We start from the raw sequence: 22,101 nt of genomic DNA on the forward strand, positions 1-22,101 counted from the left end.
GAGGCAGCGGGGCTACACACTCGGATTATCCCAGTAATGAATTGGCCTGTGGGGAACAGCCCGTCTCATTTTAAGACTTAAGGGGTGACTTCAGAGCACTAAAGTGAGGGCATAAATCAAACAAATGCTACGTGGTATAGATTTATGAATGTGCATAAAAGTAAGTGCATTTCAATATGTGGTGTGTGTGTGTGTGTGTGCAAGAAAATCTCCCTCTTACTAAGGGAAAATGTAAAAAAAAACAGAAAGTGTGTCCTATCCGTCATTCAAAATGCACGACACATTTTAAGGTTTTACCCTTGCATGACTACAGTTCGATGCATTTAAATCTATCTCTCACAGCATCCCATATTTAAGTTTGTGAAGTCATTTGAATTACCTCCAAGTGTGAGTAAGAGTATAAGCAATAAAGCGGCCTCTGGATCCTGCCAGGAGAACATTTTTTAAAAGTCCTGAGACAGCTTGATAACTGATTAATAAGAAAGGCTTCTCAAAACTGTTGAACATTTTCTTTAATGCTCTCCGAGTTCAGCTCAGCCCTCCACGGCGCTCCCGACGCTTCGCTGACGCTGTCACCGTTGCCTCAGCTCTCAACCTGCTTCAGTAAAGCCAGAAATACGAGAGGAGAGAGCGTCCCCGAATCTGTGATGACACTGGGATTTAAAATCAAAGGCTTCTCCGCAGACCGCGAGTGAGACGCTGATGTTTCAGAGCATTAGCATACCACAAACAACCGTTCTCCGCCTCGGGCTGAGGATGTTACATGGGGTCACTTCAAGCAATGTTTAAGACTGGTGCTCTCATATTGTTGTCTGTTATGCAAAAGAAAAAAACTCTCTGAAATTGCAGGGAACTGTATGTGAATTTTACATTACACTCATACTGTACGATCTCACTTATTCTGTTGTAGGTCGATAGGTGATGAATGTTCCCAGCCTCGCCCCAGTTTCAACACAATCCAATTAGAGCACACAAACAAAGGGCAATCCTCACATTTACATGACAATATGTAAACGCTCTGAGGTTTGTAGTCATGAGAAGACAGACCAAAAAACGGGTCACGGACCAACAATGTCCCATTCACTGGTATTTTCTATATGGACATTGACTCAAATGAATACACCTACATGTAATGAGAAAGAGGATGTATGCGGTAACACATAGAAGTAGCTACTACGCAGCTCCTACGTAGCTTCTTTGAGCTAAAGATAACCGTTTTCTTGTATCACCGCAAATTTACTGTATAAATGAATCAAGTTGGCGGTTGTAGACGATCTGCAGCTCACTAGTAAAAGTAAGGGTATCAAATGCCATTAAATTAAAGGTTATAATCTACAAAACTAAATCTAGATCGACTAAATATCGTCCTTTGTTAACATACAGTTTGACGTATTTCCTGGGCTGGGCTGTTATCACGTGCTCCAACAATAACGCATCCACTCACAGTTGCAGGCAGGACTTTCATCATGATGTTGCAATGGTGAAGGGTTTGTTGTCAATGACTGTCGGCCATTGGCGATCAGCCCAACCCTACTCTAATGATGGGCGATGGGCCGATGGTGAGCCACTAACTGGCCGATATATCTCTTGCTAACTCTTGCTCACCTTGCCATCGTTCCACTTTTTTCAGATTTACTGAGGAGCAAGAGTTTCCTTGCTTGTGTACATTGTGTAAATGTTTGCGTGCACTCTTTGCTAGCTGCTCAGCTTGTAACATTTTGAAGGCTCAGTGTAATGAATGTTTTCGTGCGTCTCAGTGATCTCACATCCCCTCCTCCAGTGGTTCAAAGGGATTAGCTTATAAATGCCACAGTCCACAAAAGGCGTCTGTGTGGAAAAAAAGGCAAAGCCTACAGCTACACTTAGCATTACACTTAGCATTTCCATTTATAACAACAGTAGACAAGAACTAAAAGTGATAGATGACAGTGACACCATTAAACGTGACTGATGACCCCATCTGTGAGGAGGCGAATCTCTCTTACTGTCCTTCTGTCTCACTAAATCCTGGGCTGATCCAGCCTCATTCACTTCTGGTAAAAAATCTTCGTAAATTTTTAACCTCCGTATCTTTCACTTTCCCATGAAATCACTCAAAGTAACAGAGAAGGAATTCACTTGATCAAACTTGACAAAAACCACCAGAGTCCGGGCCCCATCTTGTGCATCTCTGGGATAGCTTTGAGCCATATCTTGGCCATATCGAGCCATCACTTTTAAAGGCCCTACACTCAACTGTTCGAGCACAACCTGAATCTCAGGGCGAGACAAATAACACCTTTGTCATCCTTATTACTATATAAAGTGTGGTGACATCCAGTGTAGCTATGCCCATCTACAACCTGAGCAGAATACTGATGAGCCAGGACAACAGCTGTGTGGGAATGCAGGACCTGCAAACACCAAAAAGAAATCTGCATTTGGTTCACCTGATGTGTCTTCCCCATGTGAATAACTGGTCTTTAGATACTCATTAAGCTAAACAAAGTGCATTACGCCATTTTCAAATTTCTTACTCTATAGAAGAGGGTTCCTGAAAGAGAAGTTCCCAGATTTGTTCTTAGCATGTTCCTTGAAAAAAGATGATAAAATTCTAGTAGGTCTATCTCTTTGCACACATTTAAGGCCCAGACACACCTGACCAACAGTTGCGTCGCCTTACATCACCTCTGTCCAAAGCAGCTCTTGACCACGCCACAGAAGACTACAGCCGACATTCGACTAGCTCGTACCTTCTGCGCCTGCGTAAGAGGAAATAACTCATCATTTCCGACAGGAGGCAGCAGTCTGTCTTGATCATTCAAAAAGGGCAAACTGGAAGGCTCAGCACTGCGGATATACGAACCGTTATGTCTGACCGTTAAGTAAAAGTTTCAAATGGCACTGGCGAAGAGGCGGAGGCGAAAAATAATAAGGAATAGACCCTTTTCACAGCATGTCAAAGCAGGACAGGCACAGGTGTGACCAAAAACATTAATAATTGGTCCATTCTTCACCTTAATGGAACTTACATTTGACTTTCTGGGGGAAGTGTTCCCACACTGAGCTTCTTTGAGCATGCTTCCCTTTTTACCTAGGCAGGCTTTAGCATCACCGGATATTTTCTCTGCGGTAAACAGTTACTGCTGACATCCCTAGCAGAGGTGGCCCTGGCGTTAAAATGGTTAAATCCCCGCCAAAAACAAAAGTAAGAGCTGCTACCTTGTTTACGTTCGTACCATTAGTTGTTAGTAGTTGTTATAGTTCTTCTAAAAGATGTAGGCTATCATCCAAATCAGGGGTCGACCGATACTGATTATTAGAAATCAAGGAGACTGAAAACCGATTTGGGACCGATATTCATTTACAGTAGAAATTAAGTACAATTTACTCAAGTACTGTTCTTAAGTACAATTTTGAGGTACTTTGCTCGAGTATTTCCATTTTCTGCTACTTTATACTTTGTAGTTACTTTGCATATTGTGATTATTCAGTGTTTATAGGCTATTAATTGTGACGTGTTACCAATCAGATAGCGTTGTGGGCGGGACATTGTGTGACAGGATGCTGCATCAGGTCTGAAGTAGCACATTTCTAAATTAGTTTATTTTATCGGCAATCTGACAGAAAATTCATCGATACTAATAATCTAAAAAAATTAGGGGTATCAGCCCGATAATGGGCTAGGCCCAATAATCTGTCTACCCCCGAATCCAAATTATTTAAAATCCAACCATTCCATTTCTAAATTTCCCATACACTCAGGCTTGTCATGCTCTCCTCTGCTGTGGTCCTGTGTGATGCAGTGTGATGAACACTGGCCTTGTGCAGAGCAGTGTGGTATATTACACAGTGTGTCCCAATAAATCAGGCAGCCTGCTGTCCTTCATCGAGCAGCAGCAGAGCCAGGCTTTTTTGTCCGCCATCTACCTGTACCAAAACTGCCAAAACACAGAGAGACGGACGAGAGAACAGAGAGGCAAAGGAGGTATAGAGAGATACTGGAGGGAAACGTGGAGATAGCACACACACACACCACACAAACACAATATCCCCTGATTGCACTGAGCTGTACGAGGGATAATGCGAGGCAGATGGTCCAAGATACTAATTAGAAGCCTGTTTGTCTTTCTTATCATGACATCTATGTGTTGTAGCAGAGCTGCCTGCTTTGTTTTTGCAGCGGCGACGGAGAAAAGACTGCACACCTCCTGACTTTCTTTAAGAGGTGACAGGAAAAAAAAGAGCGGAGATAGATAACAACGAATGTTCTTTTTACTCTGAGAATGAATTTATTTCAAATCACATCACACAACGCTCTGTCTCTGCACTTTTACCGTTTTTTCATTTCTGGCACACAACATTCATTCATAACATGCGAAAGCAAACAGATTTAGAGGAGCGAATAGACTATAAACAACGCTTCTTTTTTTTTTTTAAATCGTGTTTTTGTAAATTGACTTTTCAATTTGATATTTGTCTGCTCACTAAGACAAATGTTTGCGTCGCGATGGCGCGCAAAACAAATGAGAGACTCGCAGAGGCACAGCTGAAGGCAGCTCCACCTCAGGAGAAACCATCTATCTTGACTGCACACACACGCACACGCATACATCTTAAACCCTGCTGACATGCTTACCTACAACATAATTAACTGCCGTACAGTAAATCACTGAAATGAGGTGAAACGAGGGAAATAAACAGGGAGATCATGTCCTCTGTGTGCTCCAGAGAACCCAGAGCGCACGTAGACAGGTCATCAGACCAAAGGGTGAGTCATAGTTGCTGTTTCTTTAAAAAAAAAAAAAAAACAATTCCTGGAGGTTATTCTTCCATTAACCATCGTGACACCGCCAGAAAGGCTAATCTAGACAGAGGGAGGGAAAGGTGCAAGATACCGAACCGCACGATTGCGAGAACGCTGTGATGTGCGGCTCCCCGGCCCATTCACTTAACAGTCGCTTTATGGGTAAAAAGACTGCAATGCGAATAGGAAATGGCTTTGGATCTTACTGTCATGTCTCCTTTCAATGAATTTCTAAGCAGAAAGTGATGACTGGCAACAGCTCAGGGAAAGCTTCTCATAGAGCAAGGTCTCGAAGGTTAACTCTTGTCAAAACCAAGCTGTCAGCACTCATAAGCAACGGCCGGGTTGCAGAGTAAACAGAGGTGACGTCACGGGGAAGTCATTTGATTGTGGAAGGACCGAAGATGCCTTTGCTTAGCTTGCTCTTCAGTGTGTGTCCTCGAGCCGCTGCCGAACATAATTTCACCAGCTGTGTTAATAAGAAAGCAATAAACCAGACCAGAGATCCTGCCAGCTAATTAAAGATCAATCTAACTGCGGGAAAAAGCTTCTTCTTTGCAGCCACATTACTCAGGATACCCACGCTGCACCCTGCACCGTCCTCTCTACTCTACTGACTGTTAAGGGGTTTAAAGGGGGGAAATGGTTATTGGTGGGCAAAAATTGGCGTTCCCATAGAAACCGCATGTTTTACTGATTTCACACGGGAGGAAGCTGTGAGTCAGGATAATACCAGCTCACAGCAACCGAGGACGTTTTTCACTCAGTAGATCTGACACGCACACAGACAGAGCAGTGTCATCCGACCGATACTGGGTTTTAGGGGCCGGTACTGATACTGACCAGAGCTGCAACCATTAGTCGATTACGTTTATGCTTGTAATTTATATACACTATTTTGTAATCAACTTATCATTTCAGTAATTTTTCAAGCAAAAATGTCAAACGTTTGCTGGTTCCAGCTTCTTTTTCGTGTTTGTTGGACTGAAGAGGCGATTTGAAGACGTCACTTCAGCCTCTGGGAAATTGAGATGAGCAATTCTCGCAATCTTGATTGATTTATTGTGAAAATAATCAGCAAATTAATCAATAATGAAAGGATTTGTTTGTTGCAGCCCAAATATTGATCGATTTAGGATCTTGTAGCTCATAGTATTTTTCTTTAAAACACAAACAATCTTGATACCATCCCTTGGATTATTTTTTTAATGAAGCACTCGGACCAAGATACATGCTGTACTGAGCGGGACATTATACATTTTAAAGGTGTAATATGTAAGAACTGGTGATCTGTCAAATTCATTTTTTTTTTAAACAAATAGGGGGCAGCATATCACCAGGATAACCGCTAACTGCTGCTAACTGTTGGCTCGTTAGCTCAGCTAGCTGTGCAGCTAGCAGTACGGACCGGGAGCTCGGGGACCAGAGGAGTGTTGGTGTTTGCACCACTAGCACAGGAGCTTTGGACCAGGATGGGCCGGGGCTAGCTGGTTAGCATGCTAACTTCAGTCGCCATCTCTACAATAGAATACACAGACGTCATAAAGTAAACACTGTTATTTCTTCACATTCTGTTGTTAACTGTTGTTACTTTTAGTTGAAAACATTAAAAAAAAAAATAACATTAACATGTCAGTGTTGGCCGGGGTGTAACCCTATCCCTAACCCGCCTTAGGTGTAGTAGTGTAAACTTCAACTTTGTAATGCATCATTTATCAGTGGTTTCTTTATTGTTTTATAGTTTCATTTTTGCTGTCTAATATAACAACACAAAAGCAATTACTAAGCCAGATTGCCTCCACAGTCAACGGGACAGCTGCAGTTTGATTTACACTCACCCTGCAGTCCATTATAGACATCAACCAAATCATCTGAAATGTGATTTTTTTTCTCCCACCCAAAGGCACGCCATGATGTATGACCGGTCCGTATCAGACGTAGGCCTTCTGGTCATCATATTTCTTCTCGTGGCTGTGTGGTTTGTTGAGGTTTGATCTCCTAATAGGGTTACTGTCTGAATAATACAAGAACACAACTTTTTGGCCAATCCCTCAACCTCCTACCCAACGCTGATACGTGATCCACTTAAAGGGTAACGCCACCAATTTTTCACATTGAAGTGTGTTTACAGGTGTTGGGGAGTACGACAACACGTGAAAAAGTAGGATAAAGCCCTTTTGTGGCTCCAAAGGAAGCTGCATGTAATCTGCAGAACTGTCTCCAGGGATGTCACTCAGTGGCTAAGTTGCATTGTGGGTAATGTAGGCACCATGTTTAGGGGAGGAAGAAGAATGTATGGAATAAAAAAAGGTGATATCTCTGGCTCTGCTGTATCGATTCTGTCCACGTGTTGTAGGAGTGCAATGTAAGACCAATGTGCATTTCAAAATCTGGTGCCTGCACTACCCACAATGCAACTTGGCCACTGAGTGACATCACTGGAGGCAATTTATCAGATCACATCCAGCTTCCTCTGGAGCCACAAAAGCCTTTACATGACTTTTTTGCCACATATGCACCAGTACTCCCCAAAACCTATTGACACACTTTAATGTTAAAAATGGTGACATCACCCTTTAACGAGGCCAATATCTGAATTAGCATCACCCCTAATTCGCTGAATAAAGTCTCAGATTAAAGATCTATACGGAACAGCGGATAGAGGGGATTTGGAGTAAGCCAAAGCTTAGAGATTACTTTCAAATCAAAGAAAATTATTGAGCCACGCGTAATTTCACTGCTCCACGTAGGAAATAACTGTTCCAGCAAGAAGAGCCCTGATTTGTTTTGGCTGTCATGAAGACGGCTCTTTAATGAGGAGGCTTTTGTTTCAGTCAGATTTATAGAAAACGCACAGCGGCTAATGCTGAGACATAAAAGGACATTTCCATTACGCCAATGTTATGTCTTCTTGAATTTGTGGACCTTTTACATAACGTTGCTGTCTAGTGCGGTCTACTCCATGTTTCAAACCCATAACACTACTAAAAGACAGCACGGACGCTACTGTAAACACTCAGTCAGCCACAGAATCCAACGTTCAATCTCAGCAAACCAGAAGCGCACACTTTCTTGACGAGCCGAGCGCTAGAAGTACCGGTATGCCTCTTTCAGCCAACATGTGCTGTATGGCCTGGGTGCTGCTGCTGGGCTCGTGTGTTTAAGAATGGATGTGCTGACTGTGAGAAGGAGGAGGTGGAGGGAGGGAGGGAGAGAAGAGGAGACTCTGCTACTGTAGCAGTGCATCAGCAGAGGTGAGACTATCGCCACCACATCACAGTTTGCAGCCTGGAGGGAGGTGATGGAGCTACACACATGGCAAAGAACACCTCCTTTTGTTCTGTTTTAAACCTGGGAGGTCACACCAGAGCATCTCCTCGAGCGAACGCTGCCAAATCGGAGCCTGCATTCTGCAGTCGAGTCTGTTTCTTTTGGTTTTTCGAAGGTTGCAGCTATGTCGGCCAACCTTACCCCAGCTGCCTCTCATGCCGCCAGAGACAGACAGACCTACAGTGGGCTTCAGTATGTGTGTCATTAGTGCTGACCCAGATGCTCTGGAACACAGACTGTCCTGTGACTGCACTGCATCCCCACAACAACTCCCTGGAGCTCAGTCACAGACGAGAATAATGTCTAATAACCCTGTGAAATGCCAAATGCAGAAGCAATGGGAAAGAGAAGTTGACTTGGGTTGGGGGGGGGGGGACAAAGTTGAGGGTTGAGATGGGCTCAGAATAATGAGTCCAGCAGCATCTGCAGAGGAGAAGCAGAGTGTTCAAGGTCTGTGCAGTGCAATCTGATGGCAGAGACAAAAGAGTGGGGCTTCAGCAGCAGGAGGCTCAGGTGGAAAGATTAGTAGGTGAGAGAGTTACATCACATAAAGCAAACCCTGCGCAGCACCGTCTCCCATACAACATATCATGTAAGTGCGGTCAGTGGGGGGGTGGTCGGGGGGGGGGATTGATCCTGAATAATAGCCGCTTGGACACATTCCCTGACTGCGCAAATGCCAATGCAACAACAGCCTCATGCATGCAGCCTGGATCGTGGATAGTTAAGTTTTTTCCCTCCCCTTATACAATGGTATGGCACGCTTCTCAGCCGACCAGCCTGTGCGAGTCGTGCGACCCAGCCAGCAGCAGCAAATGTGCGGATTACAGCACGCCGCCTGTGTGAAACAAAAGACCACAATTTTTTTCCCACCCATCCTGTTACATGTCACTCGCAGTGTCGCCTGGATGTGACAAGACAGGTTAGTGACAACACATCGGCGTGTGTTCTCCCTCGGAACCAGACGTGCTTACCCTCTGCGGCTAAAGCGCACCGGACAAGAAGTACAAGCATTCCCACAGACAGCAGACAGTTCGGGAGCATCCCCGCCGCTCCGGCTCTCCACCTGGTCCTCAAACACCTCCCCTCTCCTCCGGCATCCTTCCTCCGCGGCGAGCACCCGCCGGGCTCCGCTCCGCCGCCGGCTCCCACCACTACTTTGGGGTGACCTGTCCGCCGCCCACTCCTCAGACCGGGAGCCATATCCAGTGGACAAGTTGCTGAAGTTTCGGTCGTAAATAATACATTGGATCGATCCTCGTGTGTGAACGGGAAGCACAGCGGTCCCGCGGTCTCGTCGTGTGTCCAGGGCTGGAGGGTGGAGGGGAGGGGGGTTGGTTGGTTGGTTGGTTGGAGGGGGGACGCGGCGTTGAAGGGAAATTAAGAAATGCGCCCTATCGCTCCGCTGCGCTCGGTCCACCCATCAGCACCGTGTGGCGCAGGGCGGCGCGCACACTTTGCCAAAGGTTTGACATGTAGCTGCTGGCGGGTAAACCGAGCCGCTCCAGACGGATGGCACACATTTAAGACGTGCGAGCGTGACGCTAAGACACGAATGTAAAGGTATGGGAGCCGGTGGGGTGGTGGATTTAAACACCGCCCCCTGGTCAAAGCGCGTAAATTAGCCTCCCTGCTGTTAATTGTCGGCGGAAAGTCAAAGCGTGCAGCCTTGTAGGGCGCCCTCTGCTGGCGAACGACACCACACAGAACTCCATATGAAAAACGGTCAATTTTAGCCTCGTTCATACATCCATGGATTAACATTCAGTTTTTGTGTTTTTTTTGTCTTTACCTCCATTAACAGGAATGTACGGCCTGTCCTGAGAATCACAATAATCGCTTCATTAATATCTGAGTGTGTACAAATAACACCGGCTGTGGTGCCTCCTCATCTCCACCAGGTGTCAGCACACACCCAGAGAAACACAAACTAACTGATGAGACAGATGAAGGCCCCTGGTTATTACAGGCAGACAAACCCCATGTAACAGAGCCTGTGTTGAAAATAATATTAATCATTGCTGCATAATGTATTACATTACTAAAAACAATAATTGAATAATCCATTCAGCAATAATATTTGTGTTTGTTTTACACAGAATCAATGGTGAACACTGAAGTGCTCACCCATATTACTAATTTCTCCATGAAGTAGCTGTTCTGCAGCTTTCAATCATGTCACATGAGCTTCATCAACACAGTTATAATGGAATTGTGCAATGAAATGAACATTTCTGGGGACCCCTAGTCTTTGAATTCATTATTTGATTGACAGAAAATGAATCCATAGCAATAAATAATCAATACATCTTCTAAATAATTAACAAATTAAAAAAATACCAAACGCTCTTTGGTTCCAGTTTCTCAAATTTGAGCGGTTGCTGTCTTTCTCTGTTTAGTAGCATACAAAATGGAGCATCGTTGAGTTTTTAACAGTTGGCCGCACAGATTTTTCAAGACATCACATTGGGATCTGGGAAACTGTGACGCGCTTTCTTTTAGCAATGTCTGATATATTACAGACAAAAGGGTTGATCAACAATCAAAATAATTAGCAGTTGCAACCATCTCATGTTGGTACAAGTTTGAAAACCCCTGACGCACGATGAGCCAGAGTTACTAACCAGCATTGTTTGAGGATGTGGCGTACAATTTGCAGTAGTGGTGATGATGTAGGTCACAGGTTACAGTTACATTACTGAAGCATTACTCAATTACAAGTAGAACGACTGGTTTTAAAATAATACTTAAGTGAAAGTACAAAGTATTCTTCTCACACTACTCAGAGCATTAGTTACTTTTTAACCGTTGACGTTATCATTATTATTATTATTATTATTATTATTATTATTATTAATAATAATAGCAGACATTCAATCAAAGGGGTTTGTTTTTCCAAATCTTAAGTCTTAATTACTTCCAGCTCCTGTTCTGTTCTGCTCAGTGGTCACCTCTCCAATCCTGAGCCAGCTGGGGAGATCTGTGTGTTTTGTCATTATGTCAGGGTTTTCACTGGCCCCTATGTGTTAAGAGAGCCTTATTGGCTACAAAACAATGCAGATGAAAGGTTAAGATATGAATTTGAATTGTACTCTGTACTAAATTATGATTTGAATAGGTACTAAGTAGATTACATGGTGTAATGCATACTTAAGTACAAGTAAAATTACAGACTTGGGGGGGGGGGGGGGGGAAGATCACTTAATGACAGTAATTTGTGTAGCCGTAATTAGTTACTTCCACCCGTGTTGGCCCGTGCATTCAATACAAGAAATTTACCTGAATCAATAAATGATGGAACAAAAAACAGACGGAGACAAAAAGAGCTGCATCAATAGATTTTTTTAATTCAAAGTGAATCTTAACAATAATACACCATAAAGTCTTATTTTGACACTCACCAAAAGAGTCACCTGGAAAACCCGCTTAATGTGACAAAGTAGAGAAGGCTTGGTCACACCTAAATCACTGAGAACTAGAGAGGAAACACTATCGCAAACTGTAAATAGACATCACATCCATAGAGTTAGTTTTCCCAGTCCTCATACTGTAAATATTGCACAGTGCAATTGCTACATGGCAAACTAGTGTAGCACAAAATTAAAAAAGCAAATGAAACAAAAACAAAAACAAAGCCACAAGAAATCTACAGGTATTAAAACAGTAACAGTTTTCATAATCAAGTCTATTTGATGAGCAATCTAAACAGATGATTCCATAACTTGCAGTGTGAATTAACTCTGAAATTGATACAGATGACCAGAAAACTGAAAAATAAGAGCTCGAATAAAACAAACCTCATCAAATCAAAAAAGTTACACAGTAGCACATTGAGACTAATACAGACCCTGAATTAACATCTCTAAAAAGGATAATACCGCAGCAGAGGATTTTTTTTTTTTTCTGATATCAAAGTCATAAGTTGAATTTTACAAACGACTGTTTTATCTGTTAAATGATACATGAATCCTCAAAAAGAACAAAAAGTTATCCATAAAACCAAGGTGTCAATTGTGTGGAAAATCAAAAACAGTTTTAAGATTTCTCTCCTCTTGCATCCATTCTTTAACTAACAAGTATGGGAGAGTTTATGCAGGCGCATTGCTGGTGAATACCTTTGGAGGAAATCAAAACACAGATTACATTTCACATGCCTATTATTGGGGAACTACTTCAAGCACTAATCTGCCAAGTGCATGCCTCGTCATCATAAGCTTTCTTTCCCAAAAGTGATACTGGAGTAATGATCGTTTAAAGTATACAAAAAGGGAAATAAAAGCTATCAAAAAGAACATACCAACCATATCAATGTCAGTGTTTAAATGTGGAGTATTGCACTCATGACTGACTGTGCAGCGAAACCACAATAATAATCTCCTCGACAGAGCGTAGAGAGAATAAACATCCAGATAGACTATTCCTGGCTCCTCTGGTTTTTACAAGGCCAGTGTTGTCAGCCGTGCTCTGGTTACTCCCCGCTCGGCCTTAACTTTTGCACGATGGAAAAGCTGCTCTGAGCAGACAGCTTCTAGGCAGACGAAGTGAAGCAACTTAGGTGTACATGCAAAGTTATGTAAAGCATGGAGATTATCTAAGAACACTTGGTGGTGCAATGACCGCACATTGTAAAGTATTGCATCTGCTGTTCAGCCAGAGTGACTATCCAAAGATTGAGTGTCATATCATCAAAGTGTGTGTGTGTGTGTTTTAATTGTGAGTTATCACAAAGAGGATTTGGTGGCAGCCATCTTAAACAAGTTGAGAACCACCACCATTTACGTTTCCTCTGTCGTGTTTGCGTGCTGACCAGAGGAGAACAAGCCCCTGGAATGACACTGTGATGAAGTCCTATTTTGTGTGGGTTTCTTTCTTTCTTTTTTTTTTTTGAGTGTGGCCGTTAAAAACCTGTCTACTCTACCCGGTAATGGGCTGTTATTGGATTCTATGCCTCCCTCCTCACATTAGCGGTGAGGAATCACCGTCTCGAACTCTCGCTTTCTGAATCTCAAGGCACATACACAGTGCTGCTCACACTGTCTCAATTTCAGTAAGGAACACGTAACGATGGCCACAGTTCTGCATTGACAAAACAGCGTTCTTGATATGAGACACTCATAAAGGGGAGAGCGATCCGAACACAAGGCAGTTTAGAATATCACAACTGTGAAACTGATATTCCAGCCAGATATAACATTGAACAGTTAAAAGGTTGCAATAAATATTTGTTCAAATCAATTTAACAGTAAAACAAGTTGTAAAACAAGTTGTAAAACATTATTTTGGAACAGAAACGTTGGGCTGAATTCATTTTTGGACACACGGTCTAATCACCCAAACCCTCACAAGCCTTACAATCCGTATGAGTGCTTAGTGGCGAGTGTGTTTGTGTGTAATTAGTGGAAACATTACTGAAGCTTTTCAATCAACGCAACGGATTATTTTTTCTTTTCTTTTTCTGGCATCTCACAGTGCTCCTGTAACACACCAAAGATTACTGGTAGTATACGTACAATGAAAAAGTTAAATCAATCCTGCAAGCTACAGCTTTAGATGTGTACAAAACGTCAATATGAAAACATACAAAAATTAAGTTACATCGATACATCATTTATATGCAGTGATGAGCCCGAAAGGTTAATAAGGATAAAATACTGATGCAAAAACACACACCCCGAGAAACAACAAATGCAACTAATGTTCATCATCAGCAATACAGTAGTTACAATGACACTCCAAATATGAACGCAAAAACACAAAAATCAAAACCACTTCTATTTCAGATAATTAGGGACCTATACAAAAATAGCAACGCTAGGTTTAAACTCAGAGAAATCACCTAATTTCACAGCTATTGAAGTGGCAATCATCATATAGCAGCTTATCTATGATACATTCAAGAAGAAATGATACGACTTATTAATTGCCCAATAAGCTAGACAAAACCTCGGCCATTTTTTAAATACAATTTTTTTGTTTTGTTTTAATTTAACCCCATTTCTACGACTACAGTATAACTGAGGTCTATGCAAACAGAATAGCTACCTTGCTCATAAAATGAATTACAGTCTTTGGTGCTGCACAAGCAACTTCATTTGAAAATAAAAGACAAAAAAATTACACACAAAACTAGTAAAATGAACAGAAAAACGCACGCACAGCATATCTACATATATATATATAGCCTGGTGGTACCATCATATATATATGTATATATCCTCCCTGACGGAATGTATAAAATAAGCAGTCGACACCGATAAGCCTTAAGCCTTTAACAAATGGTATAATGTAAAGGGAAAAAGTTAACTTTGTCACACATGCATAAATGAGAGAATTGCACACAATTAACTCACACCTTATCAAGCATCTGTACTAAATAGTCTAGCTCTATAATATATGTCCATATATGTGTGTATATCAAATACTGCATGGTTTGCTCAGGCTTAGAAGATTCCATACCATGAATTAATTTGCATTTTTTCCTTACCTAGTCAAAGCCATGCCCACCACACTTCTAAACATCTAAGAAACAAAGTGAAAACACTCAAAATGAAAATACGAAGACGAAAAAGAAAAAAAATAATCGACTATTTAGATTGTATTGCAGTTTCATCAAACAGTAACAAATACTGTTCGTAATAAGAGTTTCACTAAATAGAAAGTGATTATCAAATATTAAGCAATACTCAGTACTTGCACTTTGTACACTAGTTCATTCGGGATAGGGAGAACGGAGAAAAAAAAACAACAGTTTTTTTAATGAAACAGTAAGCATTCGCAACAGCAAAGCATGCTGTTCTTCTTGAAAGAACAGAAAAGTAACTCACTACACACTGAAATATACACTGACTCCAAAAAATAAGCACCGCTATCCGCGATACATCACATCAATGCAGGCTATGCATGGACATATACACATGTGCATATATATACTCACACATAGGATGCATCAACTGATTGGAATTTCAAGTGCTGCAGTCCAGTACATTAATATTCATGGATATAGTCATATATAAGTAGTAACATTAACAACCTCAAATATGTAAGGCACTATGGCTGGGGACAGTTATACAATGCAGCGAGTCTTGTGACACGAACAATAAGAGCAACGTCTATGCATCTTTCCGTTTACATTTTTGCTCATGCAAGACCACATGCAGCGTGAGGAACGACCCTATTTAAATCGGTTAATTGACTTGACATTGCTAACACCAAAAGACACCGAAAAGGTACAAATACTTCAAACGCAGTACAACATACACTGTGGACAACATGTGTGCATCTGTCGATCTAGAGCTAGAGACTGGGATGGCTTTACAAATATGAATGTGTCTTGCACACGTAAGAAGGCAATATAGAAAAATAGCTGGGATCAGGGGTGCAAAGTCCTAACTATTCAACACCACCCCAATTATTTACCTGTTTTGAGGAGTATTCGTAGAAGATCCAATGCAAAGATATATCAAATGTGCAAAACACATTAAGTGTGAGTTTAACTACTCATTCATTCTTTCATTCAATCATTCATACATTATTTCCTTCTTAATTTTTACCCAAATCATCTCCACCATTGGAACTCTTGTTTTTCTTTTTTAAAGCTTGAAGTTCAATTACACCCAAGTCAACATGAATCAAAAAATAGCTTGCTTTCTCTGTGGTTGTGCCATGGTTTTGAAATGAAAACCATGTTGTTTGTGGTTTAAGATAGAATTCGCCCTGTTTGCTTAGCCCTCAGGTGGTATGAAGGGAACCTGGGCAGCCGTGCTCAGATGTAAGGGTACTGGTTTATTTTGGTGGGGCTGAGAGGGAAACTGGCGTAGGCGGGCGAGGCAATGTAAGAGTGCGGGGGAAAGAGGGGCTTGAATTGGCCCTGGGGGTGCAAGGTGGGGGAGGGCAGCAGCCGGGGGTTGATGCCCACTGTGACCTGATGCACGATGCCTGCCGGGTGGGAGATGCTGTAGGTGGGCTGGAGGACGGGACGGGAGGCTACGGGGGAAGCCAGGAGGTGGGCCACGGGTGCAGCCGTGACCAGAGGACCAGATGGCGGGTAGGACAGCAAGGTGGGCTGGGAGTGCGGGTGGCCCCCAAGGTGGGGGTGGGGCCCCGTGGTGTGGTTTGGGCTGCTGTGGGACAGGGTGAAGGTATGCCCATGCATGGTGGGAGGGATATAGGCCTGGGGTCTCCGGTGGGCAAAGTTGCCGTTCCATTCCTGATGGCAGGAACCGAAATGTTGCACCTGAAGGAAAGAAGAACAATATGTGGATGATCAGATTCGCAATCAGAGTTATTTTTATGAGCCACTAGATGCTGCTGTTTCCACATTTTTACATGTCAGTGTTGTGTCTCTAATTAGTCATCACAAATTCTGACATCCACCTCATCTTAATGTGTGTGACTAACATTACAATATAGTCTTTGTCTTACCGGCAACGCAATAAGCAGCATTCAGTAAAATAACACAGTTGGAAACCCTAACCCACCCACTGTGTGTTATCTTGAGCGTAGCTGATAGCTTTGTTAGCAAAAGCCACTGTGGCAGATGAATTAAGTCCCATTCACAGTATGAAGTGTGCTCTTGGCTGCTCCTCTGCTATGGATGGAAAATATCTGGAATACAAATGTTCTGTTCTCTTTATCACATAAATACACAGAGTTTGGTCAAAGCCACTATAGTCACTTGAGAAATCGGGACTTTCTGGTACTTTCTGGTTTGCCAACATCATCACTTTTTTCCAGCACAGGGAGAGATGCAGGATAAAATGACTTAACCTGACAATGCTGTAAAATGGGACTTCCCATAAGCGAACACTGCCAACTTTTATTTTCCATAACCACAAATTCTCTCTAACCATACAATTGCTTATTCTGAATATTCTGCTTGATAGATGGGACTGAATGTTTTAACTTATTACATTAACTTTATTTATATAGCACAAGGTTGCAAAGTGCTTCAACCAAAAGGAAAAGAAAGAAAAAAACAGAATAAAGTTAAAAAAAAATAAAAAATACATGGCAAGAGTAGAACAATAAACACAAGTAACTTATTTAAGAATTCAGTAATGCCTTCCTGGAAAAGGAGGAGGATTTAAAAGATATATGCGGTGTATACGTGACTTCATCTGCTCACCTGCCCAAAGCCTATAGGCTGCTGTTGCTGGGGCTGGAATGCAGGGGTGATCTTCTGCGGCCTGTTGAGGAGGGGAGTGGAGTGGTGATGTTGTCGCCCAGGAATGCCTCGCCCTTTGGACTGGCATGAAGACTCTAAGACTGAAGTAGGATGTCAAGTAAAGGGGCAGGGATGGAAAAACACAGGGAGATGGAGATGACATAGGTTAACGCAGGATATTTGGTGTCTCACAATATCACAATGTAACTAGCAGGCAAAAAAAGGCACAACCAGAGATTGCATCCAACCACAAACGCAGAAATGAAATTTATGTCAGGAGGCTTTGTAGACTTGTCAGTGATTTCAGCTGTGCTGATCAGCTCCAAACCTTTAAATACAGTCGCATCTGTCCCCTGAATATGATCTAGGTGTTTATAAATAGATATGTTTGGGGGGGAACTGAAAGGAGTTGGTAACTAAGCTTGTTCATAGAGCTTATAGTGGGGTCAGGCCCTCAGCTAAAAATACACCTGGTAGCACCAGAATAGCAAGCTGTGCCCTTTTATGTGCGGCTTTAGTTGCAATATTTTTACGGTTTGGGGGGGGGGGGGGGGGGGGGATGCCTTTGACATGAGAGGCGATATGACTCTGGATGATTTTCTCTGAGGATTTAGAGTTGAACCCTCCACTATAGCAAAAGTAGCTGTTAAATCAATGAAACACACTGTGACGTCCCACTGACCAAAGCTGTTTAAAAGCCTACATACAGCATGCGTAACTCCATTTTAACACCTGAAAGAAACATTGATTTACATCCATCTAAATATTTTTTTCAGGACATTAAAACATTTTGGGACAATTACGCATGTTGTCTGTCGCTTTAAGAAGAGCACATGCACGCAGATAGATAAAGGGGCTCTCAGAGTCAGGAGTGTTGACGGCAAACAAAATATCCACTCGAGAGATCAGAGCGGCTACGTGAGGGCAGGTCACCCATAATCACCTGTGAGAACCTCTGTGGCCTACAAAGACTGCATAATCCCAAGCCATGTGACCTGTGGAGCAGACAGCAGCAGTGGTGACTGGATCTTTGAGCTAGCATGACCTACTCATGCACTTGAGTGGATAACACCATCAGTGTGTACTTGAGACACATGAGTGTGCAGAAGAAAAAATGCCATGTCACCTGCTTTTCATTCATCTGGTAATTTAGGTTTAGAAAGATCTAATGTTCTTATTAGGTCAACTCAGAGTCTGACACACTAGTGTATCACATGTCCAGTTTTACCTGTGTGGCCAGGTGTTTCACTGATGATAGCAGGGTTGTTGTTGTTGTTGTTCTGTACCCTCATCGGAGGCACCACAACAGTACGAACTGTCGGTTTGCTGGGCTCGGTCTCCGGGGCAACGCACGCTACACGGGGCTCGCAGTTCTGATTGCCGCCAGCGATGAAGCGTCGCTGTGTGAATGGACTGTTGCTGTGGCCGGAGGCATCCGAGGCGGGCGAGCTATCCACTGTGTCACAACCGCTCTCCTGTTCATCATCTGACATACTACGAGAGTCAAACCAATAAGGATGGGAGTTAGAGAGATGATTCCTTTGCTGCAGTGTGATGGAGAAGCATAACATTTGAAGGAGCTTTTCTTTGAATCAGTTGTGTTGACCATACCTGTTGGGGTGTTTGCAGGGTGAGGTGCTGGACTGGGCTGAGGCTGAAGAGCTGGTGCTGAGCGTGCTGTCTGGACTGCTGAGGGAGCAGACCCTCTCCATGCTGACAGTGCTCTGACATGCCTCACAATCTGCACTACCCTTACACCTGTGTGCAGAAAGAGATTAATAAAATAAGTCAAAAAACTTTTTAGAGCAAATTTAGAGATTTGTTAAAAGGAACCAGGCGGTCAGTACTCACTCCCCCATCGAGTGTCTTTGCGCACTCTCCTCTTCATCGCTGCTTATACTGATGACGCTGACAGACGGGCTAGCTAGGTCAGAGATCACCATGGCCTGCCGCTGCTCCTGCGAAACTGAAAGCTCCTCACAGTCTGGCTCCACTTTACAGCAGTTCTCCTCATCGTCCTCCTCCACCTGCTCTGTTCCTTGCTGCTTTCCAGCGGTATGCCCTGCCTCTGGGCACCTGGCTTCCTCCTCCTCTACCTCCTGCACATTCTTTGCTATATCGGCCATCTTTGGGGACTGGCATGCTAAATTTTGGATGTTTGTGTTTTGGGAGAAGTTGCTGCCCCTATTGAAGAAACAAATCAATTTTAGAAAGGGAAAACACTGTGAGAACGTGTGTTTAGTCGTAAGAGCCATTACTCACATGTCATACCTGTTCACACAGGGCTTAGCTCTCTTGTTGGCAGCTGGCTGTGGCCACACCACATGTGCAATGCCTATGTTGATTGGCTGGTGGGTGGACATGGTCATTTGGTTGGTTAAGAATGGCTGAGGGTGTGCAATCATGGAGCTATAATGGTTACCATGGGGACGCACTTTCCTGCATTAAGAAAACAGAACATTGCAAATTGAGCCAAAAGCCCTTAGCACCATTACTGACAAAATGGTCTCAGTCGCTGGTCCCAAAGGACATGTATGACTCATCGATCATTAACATTCAGGGGAGCAAGTGTGCTGTATCAGAGCAGTACAGACATTCCCAAGGGTGTACATAGCAACTAAAGGTAATAAAGCACTCATAAATATTGCTTTATATAATAGCATGGAACTATGAGGAATATATACATAGAAAGGACATGGATAATGTGTCAATAAGATAATGTGCTGTAACACTCCTGAAACAGACACAAATAATTGCTTACCCCCAGTCACCCAGTCTCTGTGAGCCTGCCACAGTATCAGACGCCAAAGTGGTCGGTGGTGGGGGCACTGATGTCACCTGCTGCCAAGTGGGCACCAAGATCTGCTGTGCACGGTTGGACCAGGCCTGTTGAAATGCAGGAAAGAAAAGCATCTTCAGTCTTTGTTCTCTCACTTCTATTGCCATCACTCCCATCCTTGCTATCATCTTACCTGAGTTATGACTCCTGGTCTTATTTGTATGGGCTGGATGGGGGGTGCTTGAGTGACAAGAGGCACAGAAGCCTCCATTCGAACAGAGTAGCCTGCTGCTTTAGCTGTGTTGGTAGGGATTCCTGCAGGGGCAACAGATATTTTTAGTTTTTTTAATCTAACTACTACAAAAATAATCAAACAAGTTAAATAAAGATTTACACGTCCTACCTTGAATGGTTGGGGGACATAGAATGAGTGCCTGCTGAAATGAGTCGTTGCATCCAAACTGACCACTTCCTGTCTGCAGAGGTATCCCAGGGTGCATCACTGAGGGGGCTGATGGGGCTAACCCCTAAAAAAAAATAGAAAGGGTTATGACTGAACTTTTCTGAGGTATTAAAATGATCAACAGTAGCATTAAAGAGCCAGTAGATGGCGACATCTCTGTCAGGAGCAGTCTGCTTTTCAGCCAGACAGAGTCTAGGAACCTGTCTTGTACCGAGAGATTAGTGGGTTAGTCAGTTAACTTTAGGCATAACCCTGGCTTTTCAGACTAAAGATGTTGGCTCACTTGGCTCGTCTGTGGTAGATCATTACCATGACCTAGAACACAAGGCTGATCTAATCCAGGAAGTTCAAGGAAGTGAATCAAAAAGAACGTAAGACCCACTTGCTTAGTAATCAAGTCCCTGGGGAAAAAAGTAGTCACCGGCCGGATTCCATTAAGCAAAGGAAATGATTTAATGTGTATTCATCAAGACTTCCTTACTCTTAAAATGCTTCCCTTGATCTGATGATATTGCATATGACTGGATGCCTTTCTGGATGAACATGCTCATAAATTGATTGGCAAATAGGGTAATAACCATCTTTGTGAGGAGGAATTTATCCAATCTCACCTCAGTTAGAATTTTTCTTTAAGCTGGATAAATAAAAGGTCGTCAAACAGTGTTGAACTCGCTCTTTGAGTGAGCGATAAACAAAGAACAGTCGAGCATGTGCCTCTGCTTCACTACTCACGCTGCACTCGTGCCTGGCTATAATCACATTTATTGAATAACGAGAACTAGGCTTATATTGTTCTGCAGCAGCTCCTGCATGTAGCCCTGCCCCCACACACATGATAGTAAACACAAAGCAGCCTTTCAGAGGATAATACTAAAAAAGCCACCACATTTTCCTGTACAGGAAGATTTACCCTTTATTATACTGCTCTATGGAAACAAATTATAGCTCAGCAGGAATGAGACAGTCTTCTTACATCTCCCTTATAGCTACACTAATAAATCATATATCCAGCTGTGGTTACATTGTGTTACAATTTAAGTCTCACAATTGGTCGTCTTTCCATGTTTCATCAAAGTAAAGTGGCTTCTGATATCTTAAAGATCAAACGCTTTTTTTTTTTTTTTTTTTTTTAAAAAGGGTCATCTCCTTCATTTCTCCTCAGCAACAACACTGATTTGCACTGTTGCCATGACCTCAGAAACATGACGTGATTTTGTTGCCATGACAGCCGTGCTGAGACGCAATAAGATGGGCAAGTCAGCATACACGAAAGCAATAACAGCGAGGAAATTGTCTACATGATCAGTCTTCACAGGAGCAGATGAACAGAACAGCAGACTGCATGTCAATAACCCACGCCATCTGTGATTATTCCATCACTCAGATAATATATGTCTTTTTTTTCCATTTCCCAATTCAATAAACAAAACAAAAAAATAATGTAATAGAATATCATATATACAAGCGTAGTAGCTGCTTCTGTTGCTTTAAAATACAATTGAACTCCCAGATGATTGATTATTACCATAATATAGCTAGTACTCAACATTGATAAAAATGGCAGATCATAATGCAGTCAC

At 42.7% G+C, this 22,101-nt stretch overlaps 2 protein-coding genes across 3 annotated transcripts in view; both read right to left on the reverse strand.

The window, feature by feature from the left end:
* The window catches only part of kiaa1549lb (KIAA1549-like b), a 65,037-nt gene extending 55,352 nt beyond the window's left edge, over positions 1-9,685 (reverse strand). The window contains exon 1 of the mRNA XM_084351668.1: positions 9,091-9,685. Within this exon, the coding sequence (XP_084207794.1) occupies positions 9,091-9,319 (229 nt within the window). The 5' untranslated portion in view covers positions 9,320-9,685. The remainder of the gene's footprint in view (positions 1-9,090) is intronic.
* Positions 9,686-11,443: 1,758 nt separating this feature from the next.
* Positions 11,444-22,101, reverse strand: part of hipk3b (homeodomain interacting protein kinase 3b) — a 40,412-nt gene continuing 29,754 nt past the window's right edge. Inside the window, exons 8-16 of one of the 2 annotated variants that reach the window (XM_084362844.1) lie at positions 20,462-20,585; positions 20,252-20,373; positions 20,041-20,165; positions 19,551-19,718; positions 19,131-19,463; positions 18,891-19,037; positions 18,508-18,773; positions 17,241-17,380; positions 11,444-16,349 (exon numbers count right to left, since the gene is read on the reverse strand). In XM_084362844.1, the coding sequence (XP_084218970.1) occupies positions 15,879-16,349; positions 17,241-17,380; positions 18,508-18,773; positions 18,891-19,037; positions 19,131-19,463; positions 19,551-19,718; positions 20,041-20,165; positions 20,252-20,373; positions 20,462-20,585 (1,896 nt within the window). In that variant the 3' untranslated portion in view covers positions 11,444-15,878. Of the gene's footprint in view, positions 16,350-17,240; positions 17,381-18,507; positions 18,774-18,890; positions 19,038-19,130; positions 19,464-19,541; positions 19,719-20,040; positions 20,166-20,251; positions 20,374-20,461; positions 20,586-22,101 lie in introns of both variants that reach the window. The other variant, XM_084362843.1, reaches the window with a different exon arrangement.

This window comes from Pagrus pagrus (assembly GCF_965226575.1).
Source record: "Pagrus pagrus genome assembly, chromosome: 1".
NCBI lineage: Eukaryota > Metazoa > Chordata > Actinopteri > Spariformes > Sparidae > Pagrus > Pagrus pagrus.